This window comes from Uncinocarpus reesii, genomic scaffold (genome assembly GCF_000003515.1).
Source record: "Uncinocarpus reesii 1704 scaffold_1 genomic scaffold, whole genome shotgun sequence".
NCBI classification, from domain to species: Eukaryota; Fungi; Ascomycota; class Eurotiomycetes; order Onygenales; family Onygenaceae; genus Uncinocarpus; species Uncinocarpus reesii.
This window is the reverse complement of record NW_003052500.1, coordinates 1577733-1598448: the sequence shown is the minus strand read 5'-3', so window position 1 is coordinate 1598448 and position 20716 is coordinate 1577733. Positions and strand designations below refer to the sequence as shown.

Sequence of the window (20716 nt, the reverse complement as noted above, 5' to 3'; positions counted from 1 at the left end):
AGGCTCTTTTCGGTCGGAGTGGCGAGAACACCTAGATCTCCAAGGCGTTAGTGTATACATGAGCCCATCCACCCCTTTCCGAGAAGGCGCTGTAGTAAGAAAAACTCGCCCAGTCGTTTCCATGGACCTTGACGGGGGATATATACCGCGATATCCCTCTGGGAGGGCAACTCGTCGGCCACGAAGTTTTCGGCCGCGGAAATATGCAGTTGCGAGATCTGGAAAGAACTTCGTGTTAGATTGGGTATTTTTGGTCTTTGCTCGCAATCCGGGTTTACAAAAACATCGGGCGCACCTGGATTCTTTTCATCCTCGGTAGGGCTCCAGTGTCTCGGCGAGACAGCGATGGTGCCGTCATGATGGATTCTGCATGGCAGGATATTCGGCTGCACAGTCGTATGATTGCTTTTTGACTCTTCTGGTGGTCTTAATGCCAGCATTTTCTGAAATACGGTTTTTGTCTGGATGTAATTCTGTTATTATCGAATCACTGCGTCGGACGTTTTGGGGTCAGTGGGCCAAAGATTTTTGGTTGAAAAGTACAAGGGTGAGTATATGAAAATCATCAAGGAATGACCGTCTCGTCTACTCAGCGTCCCAGTCGAGAAATTCTTTCTTGAAGATTTTCATTGATTCGCGACGCGTAGAGCGCGTCAAGCAAATTGGATATCTAACTAGCCACTGATTACATAATCTGACTTGACGGAGTCGTGAGATATATCATATCTTGCACCGGGAAGCCTGCATTCATTAACACGCAGGATGCCTTTGTAGATGGCGAGAGACTGACAATCACCGCTTCCTTCTTTTCTTTTTCGGCTTCTTCTTTTTCGCGGTCCCGCTACCCTCTTTTTTGTCGCTATCATTTTGTACTCGAACGGGCCATCGCTTCGCCTGTTCCCTCTCAAATGCTTCCTTATCCCTCTGGAATAGTAACATTGTCGCTCTAGCATCCTCCACACTCGAATGCGCCGCGCCTTGTATAGTCACTCCCAGCAACTCCGCCGCTAACACCTTTAACCGCGGTTTCGCGCCTCCTGCTATTTTTCGATAAGGAATATGGGAGCTCGTGTCCCGGATGTCGCGCTTCGGATGGCTCAAGAGAAGCGCGTTCAAATCGTTGGAGACCGCATGGCCTATTAAGATACGGCCATCTAGCAACTCGGCAACATCCTTTTGTACTTCTTCGAAACTTCGCGCGTCTATCATGCTCATGGGTGTAATCCCGCTGACTTTGGTCCGCCAATCGGTGACGGTCTCTTTCGGTTTGACAAAGGAGTCGTATACTTGATCTCCCGTGAAATTGACTATACTCACACGGGCGAGTGCAGAGTCGCGGTCTGGATTCGGGCCGACGCCTACCATCTCGCAGTCGATAGCAATGTATTTTCCTACTTCGGCACTGCCAGGAGTCAGTATGAAAAAAAGTGATCGAGTAGCTGTAGCGGTAAGGGAATAAAAGCATACGTAGGTGATAGCCCTTCATTGACTCGCTCCCGGCCAATGTCCCGCTTTTTCAATTGCGCGGCGGATTCCTTGCTTTCCGCGTCCCCGTTGACTGTGAGCTTCTCCACGCCATCAGTGACTCCCGTAATGACACTGGACATTTTTCTCTTCTTGAATACCCGTTCTCGCTTCTCTGTCGTTTTATTCGTGTGTACGGGGCGCGAAGAAGCGGCGTGTTTTCTGCGCTTCACTCCATTCTGGTGCACTGCGTCGCTGGCACTGCGTTTAACACCCGTCGAGGGTTTTCCCTCTTTAAGAGTCGATTGAAGTTTTTTCCAGTTACTGGATAGATCTTTAAGATCCATTTTCGTGTCGTTTGTCACAGCTCCATGGCCGCTTCGCTTTGGTAGAATAAGTCTTGGAATCTGGAGCTGATTGATATCTCTGCAGAGATGATTTTCTAGAGTGCAAACAGTGCAAACTCCCTACATGCATTTAGGATACTTTGATTTCTCTCCCTTGTGGAACATTGTGATATTCGATATAAATCTATTTTAAGCTGCTTTAGAAACACATCGTTCATGGTTTAATTTTGAAGTCCTTGTAAGACCATTTTTCCGTGTACGTTCGTCTCGCCTTCTTGGGCTGTGACACTGGTTTCCGCACTTCGAGCTTACCCTGCACTTGCAGGCTTCGAAATCGATCGCCTAGTAAATTACCCTCCGGCCTCAGCAGCCGAAGAGAGTCTTTTAGCTCGTCAGGAAGTACCAATTCAAGAGGTTTCTCGGGAACGCTGTGAGACGGTTAGCATACTTCAGCCACGAGGTAGGAACAGCGACGACATACTGGTGTTTACCACCAAACGGTCTCTTCCTCAGAATACGATCATCTCCCTCTTCCGAAGACCCATCTTCTTTTGCTTGCAACTCTTCGGCCTCTCCCTTTTCTCGCATTGCCTTTACGATCGCTTTGATTTGGGATGCTTGCTCTTCCCGCTTTTTCATTTTTGCTTCCCACTTGGCCTTTCTCTCTGCTTCTTTCCTTCGCTTGATTTTGTTTCTTTGTGCCTTTGTCTTTCTTTCAGGTCGCTTCTTCTTCAACCAGTCCGCCGTCTCGTACTCGCTCTCGAAGCCTTCCCATGCACTTTCGTCGTTGGATTGAGCCTCATCGTCCTCGTCCTTTGCCGCAGCAATTCGAGCTTGTCTTTCTTGCTCTGCCTTCTCCTCTTCTATTCGTTGCTTTTCCGCCTCCACCTCCTTTGTCCCCTCTTCTATCAGAAGCTTATCCCATTCCTCGAAGGAAGGATTATAGCTTATTCCACCATCGGGATTCTTCACTGACGGTATCGGTTTACCATTCGCTGCGAGCGAGATGGGCGCCTGCTTTGTAGTCACGGGAATAACGGTTGCCTTCGGTTTGGGGATAAAATCAAACTTTTTGTCGTCCAAACTAGGCGCGCTTGGGGTAACCGCCCAAGGGTCGTAGACAGCATCTGGCTGAATGTCGTTATTCACCATAGTCTTCTCTGCTGCAACCTTTTTGAGCCGTAGCCATTCTTCCTTGGTCACCCAATCTCGCCTCGTTCGTTTGGCCTTTGGCTCGATTATGCCGTCTGTAACTTTGGAGTTGGGGCGTTTCCGGCTGTCCACTGCTGTGATGGCTGATCGTAGTCCCAGGATTTCGTCTGCTCTGAGCTGTTTTCCGGGTTTCGCGGGTCGAGTCGCAAGCGCTTTTGATCCAATTTTGTCTATCACGAACAACTGCTCCGAGGGCTTTTCTGCAAGGACACCGCTATATTAAGATTAGTTTGAATACTGTGAATTATCCAATCATTCTGTGACTTGCCCTTCAATTTCTTCGTCTCGGACCTGCCGAAGTCCCTCTTGAACTTCCGTCACATCAACATTTTTCCTCCAGGCTTTTTTGCCTTTTCTTGAAGGCTGTTTATATTGTTGCGGCGCTTCAATATTCGGTGCCATTTTCCCTATTTGATTTGGCGTTTGTTAGTCCTCTTTTGTTGTATCTACCACAATTTTCTGCTCACAAAATTCATCACGAATGAATGCGGTGACTGGTGCGTGGCGGTTCGCTGGTGCCAAGTCTTGCGAGCTAAACACACGCGGCGCCGTCTCTCCTGGTAAACGCGATCGCAAAATCAACCCAAGGAAGCCAAAAGACCTCAGTCCGGTGTGTTTTAGGATTATTCAAGATGCCGGTTGTCAAGGGAGGTGTTTGGTATGTGAAGTCTCATTATTATTTATACTATAAGCTCTGTACGCTTACTGACAATCACCGTGTCCAAGGACCAACATCGAGGATGAGATTGTCAAGGTAGCAGTCTCCAAGTATGGGTTGAACCAGTGGGCTCGAGTATCCTCTCTCCTTGCACGCAAAACTCCCAAGCAATGCAAGGCTCGTTGGTCGGAATGGTTGGATCCTGCCATTCGCAAGGTAGAGTGGTCGAAGGAGGAGGATGAGAAGCTGCTTCACCTCGCGAAATTGATGCCCACTCAATGGAGAACAATCGCTCCTATCGTTGGTCGAACCGCCACGCAATGCTTGGAGAGGTATCAGAAGCTTTTGGATGAAGCAGAGGCGAAGGAGTCTGATGAGCTGGGGCTAGGAGGGCCTGCGGGTGGTGAGACCGCTGCTCCTAGCGCTGATGATGTTAGAAGATTACGGTGTGTATAGATACCATCCCTCAATACTTTGCATCCTTTTACTGACTGCTGGCTGGTTATTAGACCGGGGGAACTGGATCCTGATCCTGAATCCAAGCCTGCTCGACCGGATACTATAGATCTTGATGAAGATGAAAAAGAGATGCTCAGTGAGGCTCGTGCCCGTCTCGCAAATACTCAAGGCAAGAAGGCGAAGCGAAAGGCCCGAGAGCGACAGCTAGAAGAATCACGACGGTTGGCAGTGCTACAGAAGCGACGAGAGCTCAAGAATGCTGGAATCAACATCAAGGTTGTTACGACGAAAAAGGGCCAGATGGATTATAATGCGGATATCCCCTTTGAGAAGCAACCGGTTCCTGGGTTCTACGACACTTTCGAGGAACAAGCTAAGAATGAACGCCAACGGGAGCTATTTGATCCACGCAAGCAACAGTTGGCGAATAAAAGAAAAGGAGAACCAGAGTACGAGCAGGACAAGAAGCGGCAGAAGAACGATAAGAATGGCTCATCTGCAGCTTTTGCAGCGGCAGCAAGGGCCGGTCAGATGCAGCGTATTCGAGAAGCGGAACAGAGCAGCAAACGCCGGGCTCTGGTGCTTCCTTCTCCCCAAGTCAGCGAGAGCGAGCTTGAGGAGATCGTTAAAATGGGGATGGCGGGTGAAAGGGCCAGCAAAATGGCTGGAGATGATGAAAGCGACGGCGCACGGGGCCTTGTCGCGAATTATTCGACTATTATCGGTGGCACGCCAATTCGAACACCTAGAGCGCCTCCCGAGGAAGATCGAATAGCGAACGAGATCCGCAATATCAAGGCTCTAACAGAGACGCAATCGTCTCTACTAGGCGGAGAAAATACGCCTTTGCTCGAGGGGGGCCGGTCAACCGGGTTTGATGGCATTACGCCACGTCAACAGAAGATGGTGACGCCAAACCCCATGGCTACTCCTTTCCGTCAGGGTGGCGCAGCCGCGATTGGAAGCACTCCAATGCGAGTAGGGCCAGGAGCTACTCCACTGCGCACCCCCAGGGACAATTTCATGATCAATAAAGAAACTGGCCTTCCTGTCGGCAGCACTCCAAAGGAGATGAGGATACAAGAGAATTTCATGCGACGGCAGCTCCGGCAGCAGCTCGATTCCCTTCCTAAACCGAAGGAAACGGAATGGGAACTAGAAGAGCTGCCCTCAGAACAGCCAGAACTAGCAGTTATAGATGCGCTAACTGAAGAGGACGCCGCAAAACGGGATAGGAGAAATAAAGCTGCGGCTGAGAAAGCAGCGAAAGCAGAATTCAAACGCCAGAGCCAAGTATACCAGCGTGGACTCCCCCGACCACGCACATTGGACATCAAAGCGCTAATAAAACAAGTTGATGACATTGATGACCCAATCAAACAAATGATCGCAAAAGAAATGGCTATCATTATTGCGCACGATGCTCGCAGGTTCCCACTACCAGAAGCACATATCAAAGGAAAAGCGCCAAAACGCGAAGAACTGAATGATGACCTGTTAGCCGAAGCTAGAGCAGAAATTGAAGCAGAGGTATCTACGGGGTCATTGGATAATTGGCAAGAGGGCTTTGGAGTAACTTGGACGTCTCTCCATGACTCTCCAGCGAAGCTTCCAGGGCTTTCAATCTACGATGACGAAGATAATTTTGAGAAACAGGAACAGAACATGCTTATGGCTTTTGACAATGTCCAAGATAATTTGATGAAAACGGCAGAGATGGGCAACAAGCTGGAGAAAAAAATTGCCTTGCATTATGGCGGATATCAAGCCAGAGCAAAGACGCTAAGAAACAAGATCTTGGAAGCAAATGAAGCGCTACAGCAATCCACGCTGGCTTTGGACTCGTTCAAAACTTTGCAGATTGCCGAGGACTCTGCTGTTTTGCGACGCGTTGAGAGCCTGCGTGGTGAAGTCACGTTTGTAACCAGGCGGGAGCGAGAGGCTCAACAGGTCTACAGGCAGCGAAAGGACGAGCTGGAGTCTCTCGAGGCTGGCGGCATTAACGGGTGGCACTAAGCACGATGGGTGTATAAATATGGTGTATTGGTTTTTGTCAATGTGAATTGGGATCTGTTTCCTTCAATAGGCAATTCAAATTGTATTCTAGAGCAGAACAAAGCCAGAATTTGGGTTGACAGCCCTGCAAGGCTCCTTGATAACTAGTGGTGACATTTGCTTGAAGGCCTCCAGTCTCCAAATGACGCTGGTCGGCTGTGGTGAGTGGCAATGAGAAGCTTAAAACCACAAAGCCGCAACATCAAAAAAGTCATCACCAAACGTCAACGTCGCTCATCCACGAAGCCATCAAAATCCATCAAAAAGACCCCCGATAACCGTGTCTTCCATCTCTGATTTTATCAGTTTGGTAGAGAAAGCAGGCTGGATATTATCATGGGTGTCAAAGATACATCCCAGGAGGCCTCCAGCACGCCAGACCCCGAAAAGAGCCTTGCTACTTTGAATACCCTCAGGTAAAATTCTCCAGCCTGCCGAATTTGCTTAGTTTCACGCTGACTCTGGCTCAATAGAATCGGCGTGAAGGCGTTTGTCGAGAAGGTGAGTCGATGTGATACTCAACTTTGCTGGTTGCCACCAAGTCACACACGTGACCCAGCATCGAATCACCGACGCTAATGTTCTATGCAGGATGGCGATTGTCGAAAAGCAGAGATTCTGTCTATGAGGCAGCGAAAAGATGGCCCGAGTTTCTAGTATGCCTCTTTGATCTCTGGTTACTCTCCGCTGGATGCTAACACGGTGGTAGTGTGCATTATGTTGATTTCAACAAGCGTCTTGACGGTTTGTAGGGCCACTCGTTCCGCGATGGTCCGTGCTAACTGTGAAATGTAGAATGGGTATCTGCGTCGCGGATTGATTTAACGAAAGAGGTAGAATGGCCCCTGCCTGAGAAGCCGGAGAAGAAGAAGGTTAGCGGTGCGGCCGCAACCAAAGCACAGCCCAAGAATGCATTAAAGCGAGCACGACAACCGAGCAGAGAGGTTTCATCGACCCCAGATGTCCTAGCAGGCAAGAATCTGAACATTAGCAAGCCATCCAAACTCTCTAAAGCTGGGGGTAAGGAAAATCAGGAAGAAGGAACCCCGTTGAGCATTCCCCCCTTAACAATCTCTGCAGACGGGACTCCGCAAGGGGAGGCGGACTCTGAAGATGTGGATATGATAGATATCACAGAGGCCGAAGCCAAAGCAGCTGTCAAGGAAGAGGTTGAAAAGGCCGCTGAAGACGCTGTACGGCAAGAGGAAATCGAGAAACTGAGGACCGGAGGCAGCATGACACAAAACCCCACAGAGATTCACCGGGTACGAAATTTAACTCGAGTTCAGATGGGAAAATATGAGATCGAGCCGTGGTATTTTTCACCCTATCCAGCGTCGTTTAGCGATGCGGATATGATTTATGTGGACGAATTTTGCCTCAGCTATTTCGACGATCATCGTGCTTTTGAAAGACACCGGTCAAAATGCACACTTGTCCACCCGCCAGGCAACGAAATCTATCGTGATGATTACGTATCATTTTTTGAAGTCGATGGCCGCCGGCAACGGACGTGGTGTCGAAACCTTTGCCTCCTGAGTAAATTATTCTTGGACCACAAGACCCTCTACTACGATGTGGACCCATTCCTATTCTACTGCATGACTACACGGGACGCGCACGGCTGCCATCTAGTTGGATATTTTTCCAAGGAAAAGGAGTCTGCTGAGGGCTACAACGTTGCATGCATCCTTACGCTACCTCAATATCAACGTCGAGGATATGGTCGTCTTCTCATCGCATTTAGTTACGAGCTCAGCAAACGAGAGGGTAAATTAGGATCTCCCGAAAAACCACTCAGTGACCTTGGTCTACTAGGCTATCGACAATACTGGAGAGAAACGCTGGTTGAACTTCTCTTAGAGCCAGGCCGTGAGGCAATCAGCGAAAGCGAACTGGCAAGTTTAAGTGGTATGACTGAGAAAGATGTTCATGAAACATTGGTCGTCTTGAACCTTCTCAGGTACAATGTGAGTATTTTATCCCCCCCCCCCTAGCCGGGCAACCAGAGGCGCTAGTCGTACTAACACTCCACAAAGAAAGGAAATTGGGTCATCGTTCTCACCGACGCAATCGTCGAACAACATAATAAGCGTTTAGCAAAAGAGCAGGCTAAAGGCGTCCGAAAAATCGACGCTTCACGGCTTCAATGGAAGCCGCCAGTTTTCACAGCATTAAGTCGGACGTGGAACTGGTAAACCCCCTATGTCACGGAATTATTATCCAAGTTACGAGTTCCCTTACTGTCTATCTTTTGTTTTATGTTTTTAAGAGTGATGATTGTCTTTTGAAGTATGCATAGCGCCGGTGCTCCTTTCTGTTGTTGCAGCGAGACCTTTGAGACTACTTTTTTTCAAACCTATACAAATCCTGTAAAATCACGTTTGCGACTTCTAGTGCCAGTATCAATCTTATAACTTTAACAATAGTTGCAATTTGATTGATATTGGGTGACTCACTAAAATGTAAATATTTGGGGCTGTCATGCCCTGAGTGAGGCAGTGTTACTTAGTTATCTCAGCTTGATAGCAAACCAAACTCGGGGCCATTCCAACACATTTAAACTCTTTAGTCCATTGGAAATCCTAAAAGTCGAGGAACAATAGCTACATCACTGTCATGGAGGGTACAATCTTCCAAGGGGCGATGAGAACATCGAGTAATAGATATCATATAGCCCTTCATCGGGATCATCATCAGAAAGCCGCCTCTAGGCATTAGGAATAACAACATCCAATCAACGCAAAAGCAAGCACTGATTACAATTGAGACTATGCGGTTTCTTTCATACGGAGAGCAACTTCCATCTGTGAATGTTTAGATAGCTTTAACACAAAAATGTGCCAAATTCAAGGGTGAATACTTAATGACTGTTGGAGGGACTCCGTCTTGAGTGAGAGGCTGCTACAAGAGAAGGATACAGGGTATGAAGTGTAAAGGAAAACAATGTAAGTATGAGTAGAACCAGTGGTCGCGTTAAAACATGAAACCGTGCCTGCTCAATCCCCCGAAAACATGAACTGCCCAGTCTCACTGGCTCGTGGTAAAAGAATAACCAAGACCGTAAGGTAATCTAGATAAGATGAGATAGTAGCCAGCTCGAGGGAGGGCCCTTACGCTGTTGTGCCAGCTACACGAGACGCCCAATTACTTTGCCCAGAATGTGACCGCGGGGAGCTGGAAGTGGGAGCTGGAATCTTTCTGGGAGGCTGTGATGTATGATATGGCCCAGAATTCTCGCGAGACTTCGCACCTCTACGATGTTTAGAATTTTGTGGGCGTTGACGTGTTGGGTTATTCCCCGTGGTAGGACCACCCCTCCCATGCATTGTGAGCGACTTTAAATGTCGGTTTCTGGAAGATGATCATTATGTGACCATGCCGGGATTATTCTTGTCGATTGGGCCGAAAATGTAGGGTTCGATGCTTTGAACTTGGACGGGCCTTTGGAATCGGGACCGCGCTCGCTGATGAGAAGGAGGTAATGCTGGCTGCCAAGCTGCCTTTGGTGCCATGTGTGGGACATTGACGACCGGTAGAGATCCGGCTTCACGATCCTCAAAAATAGCTTCCTCCTCTTCTACCTCTTTTGATGCTACTTTGCCAGCGTCCCGTGCCAATTCTGCATCGTTAAAATGAGGAAGCGAGACCGCAGCTGAGGAGTCGCTAGGTAGAACCTCGAGAGGTTCCTTCGTTGCTGACGCAACAGCGAGCACGGCCTTTTTGCCGTGCAAAGCTTGCGAAGACTTTTTACCAAATAACCCATTGAAACGGTCTTGCCAAGTTGCAGTGCTAGCGATGGGTTGTGAACCACGGGGAGGAGGTGGACCGGAGGCGACCATTGATGCAAACGTGGCAGGAGGAGCTGGAGGTGGCGATGAGCTGCGCGGAGGGAGCTTCACTCGTGGTTTTGGTCCCGGTAGATGAACCAATGGTCGTGGAGAATCGGTATTAAACACTGGGTGACTCGAAATCTCCTCCGGTGGCGGGGGAGACGGGCTGCGAGTTTCGACATTATGTCGATCGGGAGCTTGTTTGGCTTGATCGGATACTTGAGGGAAGAAACGAGACCCTCTAGTCGTTGTTCCAACCTTGGAGTTTTCTGCGAAAGGCAGGCCATCGACGCTAGGTTCTAAAGGATGCAAAGAAGGAAGTGGAGGTCCCTTTTCAGCGGTTTTAAAGACAGACACCATATTGCGTTGGCCGGCCTCGTCTCCCACTTTTACCTGTCGCCAAGTTTCATTAAAGGTACCTGCAAGGAGGACTTTATTCCACTTCTCGCTTCTTCTTCATGTCTAGCCTGTAGATCTCGATGAGAATCGTTCATTTTCTTCCAGCTCGGCCTTCCTTGCAACGAGATGAAAGTTATTCCACGCGGCGGTTTCTTCTGAGCGGCGAGAAAACTGATTTTGTTGCCATCGCTGCCCTTGATTATACGCTGTCGGTGGGGCGATGGGACCTGGTCGAGAAATCGGCTTCACGTTTTCAGCAGTGGCCAGACGACCTGGGCGTTGTTCAGGTGAAGACAAAGGAGACGACAATGAGGTATCCGCTATCATCTTCGGCGCACTAGGTAATTGTGGATGGGGGCGTTCAGGAGCACCTACTCTTTCCACGCTCGGCTGCGGCCGTCCAATGGGGGGTTGATCTGACAATGCCAAAGGGCCGTGGGGCGCAAGGTCTCTAGAGGGAAAACCAGTGAGGGTTTTGTCGAAAGTGCCGTTACCAAGGGCTTTATCGTTATTTGGCGGGCCCCAGAGGCTGCCTGTAGTGGCATGGGTGCCCATCTTTGCGCCAGACCACGACGAATAAGAACTTGTCGTTGGTACGGCTCCTTTCCAAGGCAAAGTTCTATCTCCAGATATGTCTGGCTGAGGTTCTGGTATTTTGACACTAGGCAATTCCGTCGGTCGAACACCATTCAGAGAGGGTGGTGGCACGGCCGATCTTGCTTGTTCAAACTTCGAATCTCGGGAGGACGGCAACTGAGGAGCCTGAGAAGCAGAAATACCTGGCTTGACATCGGCTTTTTCATTGGGTGCCACGAACTTCTTAACTGGTTCAGGAGGATGTACCTTCATCATCCCATACTGTTTGGGCTCTCCACTGGGTTCCGGAACGGGAGGTTTCGGGGCCGAATGGGCTACAGTGGTTTGTTTGGCAGGTTCCATTGATGGCGAGCTCTGTTTCGCAGGTTGCTTCTCTGATGGAGGTGGCCCCATAGCTTCGAGCTTTAATCGAATTCGCTCTTGTTTTGCAGCCTCTTCCTTCGCTTCTTCTTCGAGTCTGCGTTGTCTTGCCATTTCCCGTTTCTCGCGCATGATCCGTTGTTGCATGGTAACAGGGTCCTCTACAGGAGGCATCTGCGAGAGGGCAGGGTCGGTGGCAGGTGGTGGAGGCATGCCAGACGGAGCGTAATGCGAAGAAGGGGCGTGGTTTGGAATGTTCTGAACTGGTTGATGAGAGGGAGAAGGCCCTCTTGGAGCATACCCACCTTTTTGATAAGACCTGCGAGGGGAAGTGGAGCGCTCATTTTGCTGAGAGCCTCTACGCGGCGGAAGATCGTGATTCCTATGGCTGAGATCTGGTTTGCTTATGGATAATCGCCGGGCCATAACCCCGCTGCCTCCGCTAACATTTGATGACGCACGGCGACGAGTCCATGAGCCAGCTTCTTGGGAAGTACTAGATCGGCTCGTCTGAAACGCAGGTGAAGGTTCTGCCGGGCCGACCTGCTCATTCTGATTTGGCCTTTGAAGCAAAGATGATGGGCGGAAATGTGTGTCGTTCTTAGGCTGTCCCCGGCGGGGTTCAGATACGGGTTCATATCGACCAGACTGGGAATTATACAATTCCCGGGGCGCAGCTGATTGAGTGTCTCTCCAGGAACGGTTGAAATCATCCGCTGCAATTTCTTTAGTCGGAATTGATGCCGGCGTTGTCGCTTCTGGTCCACTACGATCACCCTGGAAAAAACGTGAAGGCCGTTGTTGAGCCGAAGGATTAACAGCAACCGGGGAGACTCTGTCAATCGGAGGTAATGGCGCCCAAGGAGATTTCGCTGCAGCGGAGAGTCCTTTAGCAAGAGTTTCCTTTTCGTTCATTCCTTTGCTCGAATCACTGCCCAACCGGGATTGGTGCTTGTCTACGTTAGCGCCGAGTTTAAGAATCGTTGCGTTCGGGCCAAGTGAGCTTGGCGGTTTTGAAGTAAGGATTTTGGGATCTCCACGGCCGGGTTTTGTTTCCAGCAGTGTTGGCTGTTGTGTTGCCGATTTGATTTGAGATTCCGTTTTTGCTTGAGTCGAAAGAGGGAGAGTTTCCGTCTGAGTCAAACTAATTTTGGTACCATCATTCCATTCAATTGTTTCCGGTGCCCAATCATCCTCGTCGTCGTCGATATCTGCCCATTTTGACTCCTTGCCATCGCCATCGGCCTGGATGCGAGAGGTCATGTGGATGCCATACTGTTGCTTTAACTCTTCGTCTGTTAGGTGCTTCGTAGGAGGTGGTTGCACAGCTAAATCGGCTCTTATTAATATCATGCTTAGATACATCAGGGACCATCGGCTTCTTACGTCGGTTTTTGTTCCATACTTGGTTGGGGTCAGGCGCTCCTGATCCATTCCTACTGTTACCACCGAAGGGTCTTGGGGTCGAATCGCGCATGCTGCTGGTTGATTTGGCGACCAGGCGAGGTCTTGAAGCTTGCAGAGTAGGTGTAGTCGAGGTATTTGAGGTAGAAAACGGAACTGTAGCGGTGTCAGACTTGGGAGTCAGAATTTTGGAAGTAGCGAGAGGCGGTGATGGATCGCACCTTGCTCAGCAGTAGCTTTAGAACTGCTCATTGCGCCCGGCGATTTCGCTATAGAGAATTTTGCAAAAGAAACAGGTTTAAAGGATGCTGGCCGTTTAACGGAACTCGTACGGGAATGCTGCGTGCTGTCTTTTGACAATGATCGTATATCATTTCGGCTCACGTCCGTATCGGAGCCCCCGCTTCCATCTACAAGCTGGCTATTAGGCGTCCCGTGGTCTCCGATGGGAGATTCCGATTCAACTCCATTCGCTTCAGGTCCTTTCGTAGTTGTCTCCAATTCATCCTGTGTAGTTAAACCTATCGAAGCCGTATTCTGAGCCCTCGTCAGTGACATCATCGCGTGGGCTATCAGCGCAAAAGCTTTAAAGCCACTCACAGTGTCATATCCTAATGAAATGCGTTCGTCGAGATGGGAAGTGCACTGCATACTTTCCCCATCCGGCTTGGCCCGCGATTCTGTGCTTGTACCTTGTCGTCTTCGATCCTTGCTATCGAGAGTACCAACATCTTCCCCATCCCCTCCAGTTGTGTATTTGACAGGTTTGCTCGCAGGGACGTCGGAAGGCGATAGGTCGCCGCCCGACCGGGTTTGGTTTACCACATCGTGGCTACTCTGCTCTGCCATAACAATGTTCTATGGCTGTGAAGAAACGTCGTCAGTTGGAGAATGATCCGCAAAAGCACCGGAAATGTAACTTTGAAAGAAAGGATTCCTGTCATCACATAACGACGTGACAAAACATTAAACTGAAACTTACTTCTGATCAGGAACTGATTACCGCCACGATGGAGCACTTGGTTGAGTTCAGTCGGCCTTGAACTGAGCCGTTGCTAGGGAAGAAAAGTTATGAGTGACCAAGCACCTGAGGTTAGCGATAAAAGGATTAAAAAGCTAGCAAAGTAGATTAAAACTGTGGTCAACAGCCTGGTAAGACTGGCCGGCGGTTTGAAGAGAGTCAGTAGAGTCGCAAGATGGGAGAGTTCAGGATGGTTGAAGGAGTAGGAAGACGTGTGGCCAAGCTCCCAAGACCCGATTGGGCTAGCGGCAAAGTCAACAGTTCTGCCCTGAGTCTGAGCCAGCTGTGCCGTTCAGCGCATTCATATGCTAAATTTAACCCTGTGCTCTCGGTAATTCCCTGGCATTCAGTTGTAAAGTACAGAGTACATTTGTTTCAGTTCTGCTATTAATCATTTTTGCGGCTACACACTGCTGGGCTTTCTTTGCATAAACCATCACAATCATGACGCTGGTAACCGATTTATTTCTATACTATATGTACACATTTCCATCACCATTCATCTCTAATGCTGAACATGCTAAACTCAGTGGGCATTGTTCTTGTGGTGACCTGGAGGTATTTAGTAAAAGGATGCGCTAGCGGCTTGTGGGACAAGAAAGACATACGGAGATGTGTGACATATTGGATGCTGTAGCCCAAAAGAGTCATCGCCACGATGAGGTGAACAAGTGCTATTGCCATGTCGAGTTAGCTTGACATTGAATAGATTCATATTTCCAGCGCATTTACACTGGCAAAGTGATACTGGTGTTGCAGGGAGAAGTTTAACGTACGTTTTGCAGTGGGATTCTTGCCGAAATGCTTAGCGTGATAACGAGCAAAAAAACCTGAAGGCTTCACTTCAGGAGCTCGGCCTCGAGGGAGTTTTCCGTAAAAGTTGCCCACTCGCTCCATGCGAGCGGCATCCTTTGCTGCTCCGATTGCCTTCCACAAGTGTCAGTCAAAGGGGGATATCGTAACGACTTCGCATTGGGATTATCAACAGAATCATTTAACGTAGGGAACGTACGGAGGGAGACGCAATCTATTCAACCATTAGCAACGCCCTATTTTCCGCTTCAGAGTGGTTGGGTTTACCTTTGGGGGAATGAGGGTTGAAATCCCTCGGCGAACAACGTAGCTCATGGTGAAGAACCTAAGAGATCAAACCCAATTAATAGCCGCACCGAAAGGTATTTTTATCAGAAGTAATATACCCACTTCTGTGACGATTGAACGGCTCTTCGATGTCGGTTGATTTGTCTTCAGTGTTAACTTGGCGCTCATCGACACGAAGATGCGAGGAGGGCATTTTCGAGCTAACCACATTGGGACGTCCACTCGGCATCGTGGAACCTCACAATCATGCTCAACCGTTGACTGACGACCTTTCCTCCATTCTTACACGCATCACTTTTAAACATGTCTCTGTTACGGCCGGGGAGGCTAGCTGCAAGCTGCACACGGGCAGCGTGGCGCTCTCACCCTGTCAATGCTCGCTATGTCAGTTCTTCAGCGCCACGCCCAGTCGATGACAAGCCTCTCAAGACGAGTCCCGCAGACGCACCGGCAGCTCAACCCAGAGGGGGTTCCGCGTTGCGGAAAGAGTCCCCATCAGAGGCGATGGCCCGTCATCAGCCTGACTATAACGCAACCGTTGACCACGGCACCTCGTAAGGCTCTCGATTCCCGGAATTTCTCCTATAATTGCTTAGCAATAGAATTCTAGCTCGTTTTCGCCTGTTCCCAAACGCGTTATGGATGGCAGCGAACCCGGCGATGTGGTTGCCGCGGCTGTGTTATCGGGGGCTCCGACCGACCTTCAGGCTCGAACTGTGAGGTATGGAATCCCAGAGGTGGCTTAATCCGTATCATTTCTAACATGGAGTAGGATATACCGACCCGCGAAACCCGCTACGCAGTCTGGTGCCTGGCATGATCACCAGTGGAGAATGGATTGGGATGTATTGTCGAAGGGTCATCGTTGGGAGAATCCATTGATTGGATGGCAGTCATCGGCGGATGGGATGCAAGGAACTCACATCAACTTCAAATCAAAGGACGACGCAATCCGTTTCGCAGAAAAGCAAGGCTACGAATACTACGTTCAGGAACCGAATGATCGGGCCTTTCACCCAAAGGCCTATGCGAATAACTTTTTACACGTGCCCAAGAAGCTGAAGCACATCAGGACCAAGTAAATACTAGGAGCAGTTGAGAGCCACTGCAATGTACAGTTATACCGTTTCATTTTCCTACTTAGGCCACAACAGAACCGTTATTTTGATTCACTCTGTATCAACTGCTGCATCGAATGTTGCCAAGACATTAGTCCCATTTAGTCCGCTGTTATCTCCGATCTTATCTGATCTGATGATCTTTTATCGCCAAAAATTGGAAGCCCCTCTTCCTCTCTACAGCACAGTCTTCGTCAACGCAGCGTTTTGGTCTTCATATTGTTTTCCTGAATTAAAAGCCAAAATGGCGACATCTGCTACCAGTACCGCCCAAAATACTGGTGACTCCAGAGACTCCGTTCAGTACTTACGAAAGATTCTCACATCCGAATCATCCCCTCTTGCCCAGCGATTCCGCGCCCTCTTTTCTCTAAAACACGTTGCTTCAGAAAAGCCACCCACAGCGGAAACTCTTCCAGCTATCGAAGCGATTGCTGCAGCATTTTCGTCTCCATCCGCGCTACTCAAACATGAATTAGCGTATTGTCTTGGACAAACCAGAAATCTAGACACAGTGCCACACCTTCGCAAAGTTTTGGAGGATCGTCACGAGGATGCCATGTGCCGACATGAAGCCGCGGAAGCTCTGGGCGCGCTGGGGGATGCTGGAAGTTTAGATCTCCTACAACGTTTGCGCGATGATAACTCTGAAGAAGAGGTGGTAAGGGAAACATGCGACATTGCAGTGGACAGAATATCATGGGAAACGTCCAAGGCCAGTGAAACTGAGAAATTAAAGCCAAGGTGAGTTGACCACCAACGACACCATTTCTTCCGTCTTCTTATTTGATTCAAGCGATTTTACATCCATTGATCCGGCTCCTCCCCTCCCGCTTGCCGAACGATCCATCCCGGAACTGAAGCAAACGCTCCTCGATTCAAGCCTCCCACTCTTCAAAAGATACCGAGCCATGTTCGCCTTGCGCGACCTTTGTTCCCCCCCAGATTTACCCACAGCGGTTCCAGCAATCCAGGCGTTGGCCGAAGGTTTTCAAGATCGCTCTGCGCTGTTTAGACACGAGATCGCCTTTGTTTTCGGCCAACTTTCCCACCCTGCTAGCATTCCTAGTCTCACAGCCACGTTGAGCAATAAAGAGGAAGTTGGTATGGTTCGTCACGAGGCTGCTGAAGCACTTGGGAGTCTCGGAGCGGAAGAAGGGGTCGAGGAGATCTTGAAACAATTTCTCAAGGATCCTGAACAGGTCGTGAGGGATAGCATTATTGTTGCACTTGATATGGCTGAACACGAGAAAAGCGGGGAGCAGGAGTACATCTTATCGGAACAGGCGGTTGCAGCTTGACTCGTTGAAAGGTTCCCTCCCCAGCCAATAGCTAAAGTCGTCGACCTAGATTGATAGAAATCCTGTATACTCAGGTATATAATTTCAGTTGTTTGAGCTGAATCTAAATCGAGATATCATTAGCACTGTAAAGGCCCCTCTGGGTAAATGCAACAGTTTTATAGAAAACTGAGACCTACTTATGCCCACACTCGCACGAGTAAAAAACGGTAGTTCCTTCGTCAGCGCTTCGGAGCTGCAATGTGTGGAATCTCATCTCCGGGCGCCCACACTCAGGACAAGTCTGTTCAATAACCGCGTCTTTCAACTTATCCTCGGCGGTCAATGTTCGCACCGCGGATCGTTTCGATCTTAACGCAGATGGGAAAGCGTTTGGTTTCGATTCTGAGACGATTGTTTTCGAAGCAGTATCTGGGGGAAGTAATTAGATTAGTTTGTGCTTTTCTCAAGCAAAAGCTTTCTCGACATTCATGAGGCAAAAGTGAGGTTTGAATGAGACTGTACCTCGATTTTTCGTCCCGCACATGTCGCAAACTAGAGTTGCCGTCTCATCTCCAGTCGATTCGTTCAGTAGATTCCCGCAATCGAGACAGAAGACCAATGACCCAAGCGCCGACATATTGCCAAGTAGACCGAATAAATAGAGCGTCGATTTGCAAGCCCAAGCGTAGAGCCTAGACAAATCTGTTCAATAAGAACTTCTAATTCCTTGAATGTGATGGAAATTGGCTGCGTTCTTACACAAAAATTGTGATCAGAAAAGAGGCGTGGGTCAATTTATCAAGTAAAAATTAGCGTTTCTTTGGGAGCTGCCTTATTTCCGGGAGACTGACCCCCTACCACGAAGCTGTCCATTGAACCACAACCATGAGAACGGCATGCAAGTATTTGCGAGCCAGAGAATCATGCGCACGATAGTGTCGTCAGTTTGGTTTCTTCGCCCCCTTCCCGTCAGTTGTACATGGTGATCACTCAACTCTGCCACCATGCAGCAGCACCGGCAGCCGGGCTTGGAGGTGGTCATCCAGAGCAATGGCACCGGCTCCCATGCCTCCCAGCGGCTCCCGCGGCCACTTTCTGTGGATGAAGCTTTGCAATATTCTCCTATGACGAGTGCACCGGTGTTTGGACTTGGTATGTGAACCCCCGTGAAGCGCTTTCTTGGGTTTTGATAGCTTTTGCTGACCCCTCTAGACTCTGTCATGCGTCCAGATGTCGGCCGAACCTCACTTGCAGGATGGTCCCGCCCCTACGATAGCCAGGTTGCTGGAAGGATCATTGATAGTTTGGACAATGAGACACAAGCAAGCTCAGGATCCAGCGAATCTACCCGCCTTGAGACTGCTCGCGAGTATCTTCAACAACTTCTGAGGCAAGACGACTTGACGGAATTGTACGCCGCCTATCCTACTACTTTGTCAACCGCTCCGCTTACATATATTATAGCGAGTTCAGAGCCCCTTCCTTCCTCCGCTCCAGCTCTCCTTCCCAGAGGAAGGGTGAATCATTGAGCCGTAATCAACTCGGACCCTTTGCAAAACTGATACTAGATTCTACGGATGCTACATATTCCTGTATGTCATTATTATCCTGTCCTATTCCTTGCGTTTAACATTTCCCTCTCTAGATTCAACGCCGGTGACCCCAAATCCGGTCAAACAGCGTCAATCCTCAAAAGCGTTCCCTACTCCTCTTTCTTCCTCAAAGGCCCAGTACGCTAGCAAAATTGAGGTCCAAGTCCGTCAACCATCAGTAGCTGCAAGCCACTCATCGGAAAAATTGCCGAAGCCCATGGTTATAATCCCAAGCCTATCTCCGGCAACAAAAATAGATGACTTCAAATATATCTCTGATCTGGGATCTGTGAAACGCCGAAAAGTGGATTCTCAAAACGAAGAGAAACAAGACTCTTTGCCCCTTCGGGACCAGAAACAAATGTCAGATGCGGCTTTGGTTAAACTCCAAGCTCTCCTACATGAGATACTCGAAGCAGAAGAACAGCTGTTGCCAGATGCGCCTTTGGAGAGCCAAGCAAGTGGCAAGTTCTTCAAATTACCAAGCACCATAGGGGATATTGGGTCCCGTTTTGTCGTCCGAGGCACATTCGTTACTTTCAAAAGCCTTGCAAAAGGTGTCGGATTATCGGCGACTTGGAGATATTCCGACAGGCTACATAAAACGTATCCAAAAGCTCTGCGAAACTCCTATTATGTCAGCCCAGTCTGCCGATTTCAGATTAGGAAGTCCAGCATCTGATGCGGAAACCGAAAGGTGGATTAAGCAACTAGAAGACGTGCAAGATACATTGTTGGCCATGATAACATTGCTTCAAACTATGCCAGGTGATCAAAATACAAAAGATCTATGCCCTGAGGATCTAATTCAAGCGATTCCAGCCGCTCTCTCCCAGGTTTTTGATCACTGTATTATTCCGGTGGTTGAGTGCAGAGCAAGTGGCAAAGATTCTACACTTTTCACTGCTTTTTCTACACAAAAGCAAGTCCTTTCGAATGTATTACATCAAGCGAAGAGACTTTTAACGCGATTGTCTGTGTTCCTCTCGAAGGTCGACCTTGCAGAGGGGCCCATTACTGCGATAGAATTTCTCGCGGCAAAACTTATATTCGTGGAAAACGCCCCTAACGATAAGGAGTCTGCGATTGGAGTTCAAAAGTATGAAGCGCCAAGACGGGCCGCTATGGATGTCCTCGCAAAGATCTTTGCAAAATATCCAGACCAACGCGCTTTCATCCTCGATGAGATCCTTGTGTCTCTAGAAAAGTTGCCATCCAACAGACAGAGCGCGAGACAGTTTAAGCTTATTGATGGGAAGAGTATCCAGCTCCTTTCTGCTTTGGTAATACAGCTTGTTCAGACAACCGCCTTGCAACAATCTTCACCACGCTCAGCAGCGATGAAAGGCTCTTTGCAAAAATCAACAGGCGCGCTCGATGAAGATGATTCAGACGAGTGCTCTAACAGTGAGAACGAGAAAAAAGTATCTCCAATCAAACAGCTCTCAAGTCAAGTGGAGCCTCTCTATGACAATTCCATTCATAGTGCGCAATATGTCACTAAATTCATAGTACAGCGTGCGATGACATCAACAAAAACAGGGGATCAGCCTTATAGAAACCTTTTGGATATTTTCACTGAGGATTTGATAAGTGTGCTAGGGTCTACTGATTGGCCGGGAGCAGAATTGATTCTAAGAGTGCTCGCATCACAAATGATTACCATTGCAGACCATGATAAAAGTTCGGCAAATGCCAAAAACATGTCGCTTTGAGCTACTCGGTTGGATGGGATCCGCAATATCCGATCTGACTTCCACAGTGGCAACACCCTAAAGCCACCACTGTCGATGAATGGAAAACACCTGATATT

At 48.9% G+C, this 20716-nt stretch overlaps 8 protein-coding genes across 8 annotated transcripts; 4 read left to right on the top strand and 4 right to left on the bottom strand.

Annotated features, from left to right (window-relative positions):
* Positions 1-792: 792 nt before the first annotated feature.
* On the bottom strand, positions 793-2963 carry UREG_00735 (RNA exonuclease 4; the record flags this gene model as incomplete). Its single annotated transcript, XM_002541175.1, has 4 exons — positions 793-1402; positions 1468-1842; positions 2072-2239; positions 2293-2963. The coding sequence occupies 4 exons, from the start codon at positions 2961-2963 to the stop codon at positions 793-795; spliced, it is 1824 nt and encodes a 607-aa protein (XP_002541221.1).
* Positions 2964-3655: 692 nt separating this feature from the next.
* On the top strand, positions 3656-6156 carry UREG_00734 (pre-mRNA splicing factor cef-1; the record flags this gene model as incomplete). Its single annotated transcript, XM_002541174.1, has 3 exons — positions 3656-3681; positions 3750-4127; positions 4191-6156. 3 exons carry the CDS (start codon positions 3656-3658, stop codon positions 6154-6156), a joined length of 2370 nt encoding a protein of 789 aa, XP_002541220.1.
* A 375-nt stretch (positions 6157-6531) lies between these two features.
* Positions 6532-8393, top strand: UREG_00733 (histone acetyltransferase ESA1; the record flags this gene model as incomplete). Its single annotated transcript, XM_002541173.1, has 6 exons — positions 6532-6611; positions 6669-6696; positions 6787-6851; positions 6905-6939; positions 6991-8165; positions 8235-8393. The coding sequence occupies 6 exons, from the start codon at positions 6532-6534 to the stop codon at positions 8391-8393; spliced, it is 1542 nt and encodes a 513-aa protein (XP_002541219.1).
* A 1170-nt stretch (positions 8394-9563) lies between these two features.
* On the bottom strand, positions 9564-10388 carry UREG_00732 (uncharacterized protein; the record flags this gene model as incomplete). The annotated part of the gene is made up of 1 exon (XM_002541172.1): positions 9564-10388. One exon carries the CDS (start codon positions 10386-10388, stop codon positions 9564-9566), a length of 825 nt encoding a protein of 274 aa, XP_002541218.1.
* Positions 10389-10490: 102 nt separating this feature from the next.
* Positions 10491-13637, bottom strand: UREG_00731 (uncharacterized protein; the record flags this gene model as incomplete). Its single annotated transcript, XM_002541171.1, has 4 exons — positions 10491-12712; positions 12771-12944; positions 13010-13295; positions 13389-13637. The coding sequence occupies 4 exons, from the start codon at positions 13635-13637 to the stop codon at positions 10491-10493; spliced, it is 2931 nt and encodes a 976-aa protein (XP_002541217.1).
* Positions 13638-14301: 664 nt separating this feature from the next.
* Positions 14302-14937, bottom strand: UREG_00730 (uncharacterized protein; the record flags this gene model as incomplete). The annotated part of the gene is made up of 3 exons (XM_002541170.1): positions 14302-14483; positions 14586-14736; positions 14890-14937. The coding sequence occupies 3 exons, from the start codon at positions 14935-14937 to the stop codon at positions 14302-14304; spliced, it is 381 nt and encodes a 126-aa protein (XP_002541216.1).
* Positions 14938-16272: 1335 nt separating this feature from the next.
* On the top strand, positions 16273-17329 carry UREG_00729 (uncharacterized protein; the record flags this gene model as incomplete). The annotated part of the gene is made up of 2 exons (XM_002541169.1): positions 16273-16772; positions 16825-17329. 2 exons carry the CDS (start codon positions 16273-16275, stop codon positions 17327-17329), a joined length of 1005 nt encoding a protein of 334 aa, XP_002541215.1.
* Positions 17330-18315: 986 nt separating this feature from the next.
* UREG_00728 (uncharacterized protein) lies at positions 18316-19585 on the top strand (the record flags this gene model as incomplete). Its single annotated transcript, XM_002541168.1, has 3 exons — positions 18316-18463; positions 18524-18722; positions 18880-19585. 3 exons carry the CDS (start codon positions 18316-18318, stop codon positions 19583-19585), a joined length of 1053 nt encoding a protein of 350 aa, XP_002541214.1.
* Between the last annotated feature and the right edge of the window lie 1131 nt (positions 19586-20716).